The sequence below is a fragment of the Rattus rattus genome, chromosome 5 (assembly GCF_011064425.1).
Source record: "Rattus rattus isolate New Zealand chromosome 5, Rrattus_CSIRO_v1, whole genome shotgun sequence".
Taxonomy (NCBI): domain Eukaryota; kingdom Metazoa; phylum Chordata; class Mammalia; order Rodentia; family Muridae; genus Rattus; species Rattus rattus.
The window spans coordinates 145,551,447-145,561,986 of NC_046158.1; the positions used below are offsets into that span (position 1 = coordinate 145,551,447).

At 50.7% G+C, this 10,540-nt stretch overlaps 1 protein-coding gene across 1 annotated transcript in view; it reads right to left on the minus strand.

Moving 5' to 3' along the window:
* Rtf2 (replication termination factor 2) overlaps positions 1 to 9,280 on the minus strand; it is a 29,141-nt gene extending 19,861 nt beyond the window's left edge. The window contains exons 1-5 of the mRNA XM_032904716.1: positions 9,117 to 9,280; positions 5,131 to 5,225; positions 4,488 to 4,581; positions 2,479 to 2,618; positions 2,156 to 2,234 (exon numbers count right to left, since the gene is read on the minus strand). Of these exons, the coding sequence (XP_032760607.1) occupies positions 2,156 to 2,234; positions 2,479 to 2,618; positions 4,488 to 4,581; positions 5,131 to 5,225; positions 9,117 to 9,185 (477 nt within the window). The 5' untranslated portion in view covers positions 9,186 to 9,280. The remainder of the gene's footprint in view (positions 1 to 2,155; positions 2,235 to 2,478; positions 2,619 to 4,487; positions 4,582 to 5,130; positions 5,226 to 9,116) is intronic.
* Positions 9,281 to 10,540: the final 1,260 nt, after the last annotated feature.

A 10,540-nucleotide genomic window follows, 5' to 3' on the forward strand; every position in this document is an offset into this window, starting at 1 on the left:
TGCCCCTCTGGCCTCATCTCCCTTTCCTCATGACGCAATCAGGGTCATGCGGAGCCATCTCTGCACTGGGCAGACTGCTGCAGAAAGGGCCAGCACCTTTCACTTCGTCCTGCGCCCCCATCCAGACGCCTTTTCGCAGGCTCCTTGAAGTGAGCTGTGGCCATGTGAACAGGCTCCAAGCAATGGAGTGTGAGACGCTCCAGGTACAATTAGCTCTGACCTACAGAGGCTTCCCAGGAGAGGTTCCCTCTGCTTCTCGTCAAGTCAGGGGAAGATGGGAGGGAAGGAACTGCCCAGCCGGACTCCTCTCTGCTGGGCACCCAGACCCAAGGATGGCTCCAGCGGCAAGGCAGCCTTCGATCAATGTCCTTACTAACGAACTTCAGAAACCTCACACGCAAGTCGGAGCCTGGCTCCTGACACAATACAACTATTTTCCGACTTAAATTTGTTCCTGTTTGGAACTTTTGGATGTAAAAAGAAGGGCTCTGAAGAGTCACATAACCCCTTCAGTTCACACACTGGACTCTGGGGTCCAGAGAGGTGCTACATGGAGACACCACGGGGCTATGTTCCTCAAAGTTCCTGGGCTGGAAAGGCAGTCCCCAGGGCAGCAGTGCTGGGAGCAGGGCCTGGTGGCAGGCAGCACTTGCCTCTGACATTAATTACTGTCTCGGCTGTGTTCCTTACAAAGGACAAGTTCTTTCCCCACACGGAGCATAACCACACTTCAGACAGAGGATCTGACGGTGGTGACTGCTGAAACCTGATGCTCCTGAGCATTTGAATCCATGCTGGCTCGTGAGGTTCACTCCCTGCCCTCACTATCGCACACACTCCCACACTAACACCCTCCACACTGTGACATGGACTAGTGCGCCTCTGCGGGACACTGGCACCCGCGTGGGCCCCCAGCCTCAGGAACTGTGAAGTGAATCTCTCTTCTCTATAAACTGCAGGGTCTCCACAGTCAGTGATGTCAGGCAGATTGGGATGGGAGGGGATAAAGAACAACTGGAAGATTCCTGCTCACGCGCAGTGGCCGCCCTGTCCTCAGTGGTGCTCTGATTCTTGCAGACGAAACAGCGCCCCGCCCCACCGTGGGAGTCTCAGCTGGAAGCACCTGACGCGGGGCGGGGACCTTCTCCAGACACCGTCATTCAGACCTCGCTTCCCTTGTAGCACAAGCGTCACCAGCTTGCCACCACCTGCATCAAGGTTACCTCCCAAGGGTACCACTTTTAAGGACAAAAGCCTGACATGACATTTGCACATGCTATGAAGACCAGCAGCCACTGTCGCAGCACGCCATGCGGATGTCATCATCCCGTGAATGCGGCAGGAGTGCAGGGTGTGCGTTAATCTGAACAGCATCGCGAGCCACTGCAAGTGAGCTTTTTATCACCTCAGACTACAGTTCATGCATACCCTCGATGTGAGGTGATTACAACTACATCTGTGCCTCCTCACCCTGGCCACACTGGTGCTCCTTGAACCACGGTCCCCTGCCACTCCAGCTGCTGCGCCCCATGCCTGCCCAGGCTTGGCTCTGAACTCAAAGCTTCCAGAGGCCTTTGCTGCCCACTGCTAAGGTCGATGCTCCCCCTCACCTGCACATCCCTGTGATCTCCCTCTAAGCATGTCAGTGATGGACACGTCTGTGAGGGTGTCCCCAGTGGGAGGGGGGACATCCACAGGAGCAGAACTCAGTGGACCTTTGCCTTCAGGGCACCCACAGTAAGGGCTAGGACAGGAGCTGCCATGACAACTGCTCACTGAAAGCCAGCAGCAGCAGCACGAGCCACGGCAGGGCTGAGCACACTCACTCACACTCACTCACAGTCAGACGTGGCATCTATCCTAGCACTACGCTAAACGCCACACAGCCACAATCTTGTGAGGAGATCAGATGGCAACAAGGAAGGAGCAGGTGAGGCTGAGGAGAGCAGGGCCCTCCAGGCTGCAGGCTGGAGTAGAGCACACTCCTGAAGAGAGGCTGGGGACGGCTGAGGGAGTGTGAGTATGCGGTGAGGAGCTATGGGAAAGAGGTGACTAGTAAATGCTTTCACAAAGACTAGGACTAAATAACAGGGAAAGATGGGAAGTGACCCCTCAGCTGCCACGAGGGAACAAATGGAGTGCGGTGGAGACTCACCGTGTGACAAACTTCAGCTTTTATCTCCTTCAAGGCGCGCTCAGAAAACACACAACCACAGCATCGGAGGAAGCAAAACCTGGAGAGGGAGCAAGGGAGAGCGGCTTGAGCCAGCACTGAGCAGTGTGCATGCAGCACCCAACACGGGGCAGAGAGGGCCACAGCTCTGAGTGAGCCAGCAGGGTGGGTAGGTGAGTGCACAGAGGGCTGCTGGGGAAGACACCCACCATGCCTGGTCCCGCTTCCCACAAGGCCCTGCTACCGCCCTAATACAGCACAGAGAAATGCAGCCAGGCCCGGGTCAGGTCCCACGTCGCCCTCACCTGTGCCGGCCGTTCATCTCCAGGCCCACCACAGGGCAGATGAACCGAGCTCGCTGAAGGTCGTCATGCTTGTCACCCTTGGTGTTCCCTTTATCTCCTTCCCAGGCAGGGTTGTCAGACAGCTTGAGCTCTGTCACATTCTGTGGGGAAGCATTAATGACGCTGAGGTGAAGTGAGAGCAGGGACCTGACCCACAGAGCTCTGCAGGACAGCAGCACAGCCATGCCGGCCTGGGAGGGGACTCACTTCTATGGGACCCATCATTTCGGCAGCACCAGAAGGAAAGAATCGGAAGCTGACCCAATCTAAGACGGAGCCCTTTCCAACATTTGGTACAGAATCTTAACACGTATATTTGAGTGGGGAGGGTAGGCATGTGTGTGTGTTCCTGTGTACATGTGTGCTCCTGTGTATGTGTATGCTCCCATGTACATGTGTGCTCCCGTGTGTGTGTGTGTGCTCCTGTGTATGTGTGCTCCTGTGTACATGTGTGCTCCTGTGTATGTGTATGCTCCCATGTACATGTGTGCTCCCGTGTGTGTGTGTGTGCTCCTATGCATGTGTGCATGTGTGTGCTCCCATGTGTGTGTGCTCCTGCGTGTGTGTGTGCTCCTGTGTGTGTGCGTGTGTGTGTGTGTGTATGTGTGTGTGTGTGTGTGTGTGTGTGTGTGTGTGTGTGTGTGTGTGTGTGTGTGTGTGTGTGTGTGTGTGTGTGCAGTGTGGTGTGTGTGTGGTGTGTGTGTGTGTGTGTGTGTGTGTGTGTGTGTGTGTGGTGTGTGTGTGTGTGTGTGTGTGTGGTGTGTGTGTGTGGTGTGTGTGGTGTGTGGTGTGTGTGTGTGTGTGTGTGGTGTGTGTGTGTGTGTGTGTGTGTGTGTGGTGTGTGGTGTGTGTGTGTGTGTGTGTGTGTGTGTGGTGTGTGTGTGTGTGTGTGTGTGTGGTGTGTGTGGTGTGGTGTGTGTGTGTGTGTGGTGTGTGGTGTGTGTGTGTGTGTGTGTGTGTGTGTGTGTGTGTGTGTGTGTGTGTGTGTGTGTGTGTGTGTGTGTGTGTGTGTGTGGTGTGTGTGTGTGTGTGTGTGCTCGATGCTTTGGCTGGGTGGATGCCAGGTGTTTTCCTTGTGATCCTCTTGTCTCCTCCTCTTCAGCATACGCTCCTGCAGGAGCCATTACAATCAGCTCAGGAGTCCTCTCCCTCTCTTCACCTTGCTCTCTGAGAGTCTAAGGGAACCCGGAGCTCAACAGTTCAGCACGACTCCCTGCCCAGCGATCTACAGAGGTCTGCCCACCTCCAGCTCCCCAGTGCTGAGATCACAGCTGAGAACACAGCTTTTCACCTGGTGCTGGAGATCTGAAGTCAAGTCCCCATGCTTGTCCGTTAAGCCTTTTACCCGCTCATCAACATCCATAGCCCTGGACACTGTTTTTAAAACAGTGCCTGATACGTTTACCTATTTACTTTAGTAACACATTATAGCCTTCCTGCGGAGGTCAGAGAGCAAGCTGCTGAGCTTGCACCATGCGGCTGCCAGGGGCGAAACTCAGGTTACAGGTTTGCACATGAGGTGCTTCACCCCCCGAGCCATCTTGCCTGTGCAAGTTCAGTCGTTAATGCATACAGATCGTGGTGGTTTGAATATGTCTAGCCATGGAGTAGCACTATTTGGAGGTGTGGCCTTGTTGGAGAACATCTGTCACTGTGAGTGTGGGCTTAAGACCCTCAAGCTAGCTGCCTGGAAGCCAGTATTCCAGACCCTCCACTAGCTGCCTTCAGATGACAATGTAGAACGCTCAGCTCCTCCAGCGCCATGTCTGCCTGGGTGCTGCCATGCTCCTGCCTTGATGATAATGGACTGAACCTCTGAACCTGGAAGCCAGCCCCAATTAAATGTTGTCCTTCTAAGAGTTGCCTTGGTCATGGTGTCTGTTCACAGCAGTAAACCCTAACTGAGATCCAGATCCTATTAAAGTGCCTTCACTCAGAGGAGCCTGGAGCTCAGCCACACCCCGTCCTACCTTGATGCTTCTGATGTGCGAGGTGGCCTTCCCTAGGGCCTTCTCAGCAGATTTGTCCAGAAGAAACTCGATGACAGCGTCTTTGTTATACAGTCTATAAGAGGAAGCATTAGTTTACTATTGCAGTCATGATTTTGTATAACCAAATGGGGAAGACCTGAACATGACCAAAAAGTCGGCCGCCTTTGCTAACAGCAGATAGAACCCTGCTTCAACTGCTGCCCCGACACACAAAAACTTGAAAAAAATCAACGTGCAAGAGCTTATTCCCCGTCCTTCAAACGTAAAGGTCAGAAGTTTTACAGTCACTAGGCCCGCATTCTCCACAACTGGCTAGAGCTGAGCAGCAGTGTCCCCACCGCCTTTAGACAGGTCATGCCCTCTCCACTCCGACTCCCCGCTGCTCTCTACAGGACTCATGGCCACTGCTCTCTACAGGACTCATGGCTGCTTCAGGCTTCGGGTTTCTGTGTCAACAGTTACTCCTGAGAGTAAACTAAACTGAGTAGGAAGGTGCAGAGCTGTGTCCACGCACATCTTCCCACCAATCTACTTAGGACGGCCCCTATTCATCAATCAAGTACTTCAGTATTCTCTTCAAAACCAACAGAACAAATGCATCATGACTGCATGAAGTCCATACCTGCCAAGCTCACAGGCAACTATTGGGCGCCTCAGGATTTCCTGACTTAGAGTACAGTAGTTCCACTGGGCCACCAGTTCGGCATCTTTGTCAACCTGAGGGAGAACACACACAGTCACTCCAGTCTGTTCACGTGCACGATGTATCCCATCCCGCACTGTGGCGGTTGAACAAGAGATGTCCTTCCTACGCTCATGTCTGAGCTCGTGGTCCCCAGTGGTCGTGTTTGAGGAGTTGATGAAACCTTGGAGGTAGAGCTCTGCTGGAGGAAGCACAGCCCGAGGGTGGGCTTGGAGGGTTTATAACCTCACCCTACTTCTCCTTCACTGTCTGCTTCCTGAGTGTGGATGAAAATGGATCAGTCAGCGGCTTCCCTGCCACCCGCTGTCATGGACACTCCCTCGAGATACAGAAGCCAAAATAAACTTTTCCAGAAGTTGCTTAGGCCTTGGTGTTTTATCACGGCAGTAGAAAATCAACCAATACACATACTGTGGTGTTTTTAATTTTAAAATCAGAATAATGACCCATACCCAGGAGCAATAGTGACCATAATTCCAGTATTTGAGAGTCTGAGGCAGGAGGATAAAGTCTGAGGCTAGCCTGAGTAACCCAACAAGATGCTGCTTCTAAAAGAAAACAACAGTCTGTGATAGCCCAGCGGGTACTGGTGCTTGCCCCCATGTCGAATGACCTGAGTCTGTCCCTGGGACCCATATGGTTAAGGAGGGGACCGACTCTCGCAAACTATCCTCTGACCTCTGCATGTCTGCCACACAGCTCTCAACCAACTAAACGTATTTTAAAAACTACAGAAGAAACCATGTAAATGGCTGGGATGTGGAGAATGTGGCTGCACGGAGGGACATCTGTATACACGTATACATCCCAGTATACATGAGGATCAATCTCCAGTGTAATAAGTAAGTTGCTAATAAAAAACAGATATATGAACTTGTGACTTTAAAACATTTTGAGAAATTAGAGGTGAGATAACTCTGAGGTGAAAAAACAAATAAAACAAAAAACGAAACAAACAAACCAACCCAAGTCCAATCTGACTGTTAGAACTCACAGAGGAAAAGAACCAGCTTCCAAAAGCTGTTCTCTGACCCCCACATATGCAGCACATAACAAAATTTTCAAGTTTTAAATCAGTGTTATGTTAACTAAAGGCCCACTAACACCTAAGGCATGCAAAGCAAGTTCATACCTATTATTAAACTGTGTGCAAGCTTTAGAAAAAACAGAACAGGGGGACAGAGAGAGGCCAGGGAGGGAACCACTCTGCACGCACCAAGGGATCCTCTGCCTGAACTATCTTCAGTCCCAGTACCAACACTAATGTCTATACCTCTACAATAAATTAACACCGTATACGACATAAGGTCTTCCCGGTAACACTTACACAACATCATCCTGGAATATAAAGGGGTATAAATGTGCCAAGTTTCAGCGCTGGAGAAATGGCTCAATTTCTGAGAGCACTTACTGTTCTAGCAGAGGGCCCAGTTTGGGTTACCTATAACCCTGTTAGGTAGTTCACAATTCCAGTTTCATGGGGACTCTAATGCCCTCTTCTGGCCCCTTGGGTTCCTGCATGCACATGGTGCACATGAACTTGTGTCTATATAAACAAACAAACAGCAGAAACAGAAATGCAAGTGTCAACTTCTGATCATGATTTTGTCTTTCTGGTGACTGGTCCCTGACCAGGAGCTTACCTAGTCCCCATGAGCTGAATGTGGTGTCACACACCTCTAATCCTAGCATTTGAGGCAGAGGCAGGTAGAACTTTATTGGTTTGAGCCTACTCTGATCTATATAAAGAGTTCCAGGCCAGAGAGAGAGAGAGAGAGAGAGAGAGAGAGAGAGAGAGAGAGAGAGAGAGAGAGAGAGAGACAGAGAGACAGAGAGAGAGAGAGAGACAGAGAGAGAGAGAGAGACAGAGAGAGAGAGAGAGACAGAGAGAGAGAGACAGAGAGACAGAGAGAGAGAGAGAGAGAGACAGAGACAGAGACACAGAGAGAAGAAAAGTCACCACACATCTCCCTTAGAACTCAGGAGCTTTGCACCAAAGCGGGAACAGATGCCCCACCCCATATCTATATGATTATTTCACAACAGGCATTTCAAATGGAAGCTCTAGAAGGGACAGATTTGCCATGGGGTCCAGAATAGTATATACAACAAACATTTAATAAGAACTTGCATGAATGGGTTAATAAAAACCGCCCTTCCTGATCATTCTTTCTTCTTTTCGCTACCCTTCTGAGATCAGCATTTTCTGGGGTTTTTTGTTTTTGTTTTTGTTTGCCAACTCTTCCATTACACTATTCTTTGTCAGCCCTGGGCACAAGACAACAGTAAGATGAATACTTTATGCACACTTGAGTGTGACATGTTGGCGTGGTCTGAGGGCACGGCCCTCAGACTTTCAACACATGCTCAGTGGATGTCTAATATGCGCAGAAACATCTTAGAGACTGCAGAGCTAAGAGTGCAAGGACCCCCATAGCACAAGGGAGGGAGATCGATACATAGGATACATAGTTGCTAACCACAGAGACAGGGCCCACAGACAAAAAGGAAAGCAGCAGGGGGGCGGGGCCTAGAGAGCAACTGCAGCCGACTGCCATGAAGGCTGAGTGAAGAAATGAAGGAAAAGAGCCTAGCGGCACACACTGCCACTCTCCACTCAGGTGTCTGGGGCAAGCCTGGGCTACCTAACAGCCAAACCTTGTCTCAAGTGGCCCCTTCCCCCAAGTAAGGATGGAATGGAAAAGTAATGATGTCACTATGAGTGAGGAATGTTCAGGATGCTGGGGGGCAAGGTGGTCCAAGTTATCTAGGACAGAGTGTAAGAGCTAAGGAGGGGCAGAAGATGAGGGCAGAAGATGAGGGCAGAAGATGAGGGCAGAGAGACAAGCAGAAGTTTGTTCACACAGGACCCAATGGAGTTTATTAGGAATGTGTCAGGAAGTTATGCAGTGTCTTAAGTACAATACTGGATGGGATTCGCCTCTCACCCCAAAGTTCTCTGAATGCTGGGTCAGAAAACATGATCCTCCCTGTGCTGGGAACTGTATCCCAGCCTTATACTATTGAACAGTCATCATCAACACTAGCTTTGAAATGCCTTCAACTGGATGGGAACAGCAGTTCACAACTCTAGGCCATGTCACTTTAGTGGGGTGTTAACTAACTTTCCGGAACTCAGCTTCCCTACCATTACATTAGTGTGGAACGATTTGCTCAATGTCTTGTAAGAATTAAAGACTGTTCACCCATTTATTCAAAAGTGCTCGTTGTGACAGAAACTGTGCTAGTTCTGGAAGAAAAACAGTGCACAGAGTCCACCAGTAGGAGCTTACAGTGACATGGGGATCAGATGGGATCAACCATGCTAAGTGCTAACGCAGTTAAATAAGGGTCTGACTTCACATAAGGGAATGGTTTGGGGAGACTTTAACACACACAGTTCGGGGTGGAGGGATGGCTCAGTGGTTAAGCCTTTGTACTGCTCTTCCAACAAACCCGAGTTTGGTTCGAACAGCCAAGTTTGACGGCATCCTTGGATACCACACTCACGTATATATAGACACACACAACATTTCTTTTTAAAAAAGGATTTTTCAAATACCAAGGCTTGGTAGCCCACACCTTTAATTCCAGTACTCGGCAGGCAGAGGTGCGAGTTCCAGCCACCCAGGGCCACATAGTGAGTTGAGAGCTTTTGTCTAAAACAAACAAACAACCCACACAAAGTCCATAAATCTATCACCGTGATCGTCGCTAACTGCACATACATCCCAGTCCTGGCTAGGTCACTAACTAGCTCCCCATTCTCTGTCCTTTTTAGCGTTAATGTTTACATATACCCAGTCTAACCGTACTGTTCAGTAGTGACTGCAAACAGTAAACCCTCCATAAGCGCCAGCAGACACTGTTCATCCCGAGCCCCGCGGCCCGCAGTCCTCACTGACCTTCTCGACCTTCTTCGGCCCCTTCACCAGCTCGTGCCTCTTGGGGATTGTGCCTCCGTCGCAACCCATCCCAAAGCCGGAGTCAGAAGCCTTAGCAATAGTCAGAAGCCTTAGCAAACACTAGAAGCCGTCACTTCCGGGGTCTCGGGAGAAACCGAGCCCACTTCCGGCGCTCCTTGATGACGCACAAAACAGCGCGCGGCAAAAGGGGCGGGGTCACCGCGCGAGGCCCGCTGAGACCTTGGTCAGCAGCAGTTCCTTTGAAAATCTTTGTCAGGGAATTGGGCGTTGGCTTTCGGGCGACTTGCTGAAGCATCCTTGGAGTGCGTCCACTTCCGGCCATGGGCGGTCCCTTCTTTTTCCCTGTGGGTCCCGGGACTTAACGCTGGGTTCCGTAAGCTTGGGCTTGAAGGAGTACTGGGAAATCAGTAGTGGTGGTCCCGAGGTCTGCGTCCCCGTCATTTTTGCAGACCAGGGAAGCTTTGTCTAAGGATGAGAGGGACGGGACCTGTCATTTCAGCTACCTTTCCTGTATTTTTAAATCCAGACTTACAAAAGAAAAGACGTAGTGCTTGTGCTCTACGTGAATGCAGATGCCTGTCGAGGGTGTTGGATCTCCCTGGGACTGGAGTTGTATCTGTGAGCTGCTGGGGTTCTGGGAATCCAACCTGTGATCGCTCAATGAACAGCAGGCACTCTTAGCCACTGAGCACATCTCCATCCTGTATCCAAAGTTTTTAGGGCAAAACCTAGGGCTCCAATGTCTCCAAAAAGCTAAGCGCAGCCACTCATCCCATTGTGCCAGTTAAAGAGATTAGTGATGGTGCAGGCAGAGAAAGGGGAGTGTGACCATATTGGGAAGAGACCCAATAAGGGGCTCAATGACTCCCTAGTGTTCTTTGGGGCGGCAACATGAGCTGTAGGCCCAGAGGAACAACAGGTAGATGGCATGCATAAGTAAGCAGTCCTGGGCTAAGTATGCTCTTCGTTTCTGTATCCGTGCCAGTCTTGCAAGGTGGCCAGTCTGAAGCCCGCACTGCTTAAGGTGACCAGATGGTTTCAGAAGACCACTGTTTCTACGTTTTCACCCTCACTTAGGGCAGCGCTGTGTCCTCTGGGGCTCTGCTGCTCCTGGGATCCTAGCTGGTTGCAGGCCCAGAAGGACGGCTTACATCTCTGCCTTCCGCTTTATGAGTTATATTGAGTTCAAGGCTAGGCTGAGCCTACAGGGCATGTTCTAGGGCCAGCCTGGGCAACAGAGGGAGACCTTGTTTCACACACACCAAAAAATGAGTCATGTATATGTTTCAGTGGTAAGTCATGTTTTTCTAGCACATCATAGATGCATATGCCATACATATGGGAAATAGGGATAACACTAAACACCCCTCACTTAGGGATGGCTTTTTCAAGGGAGAGAGTCA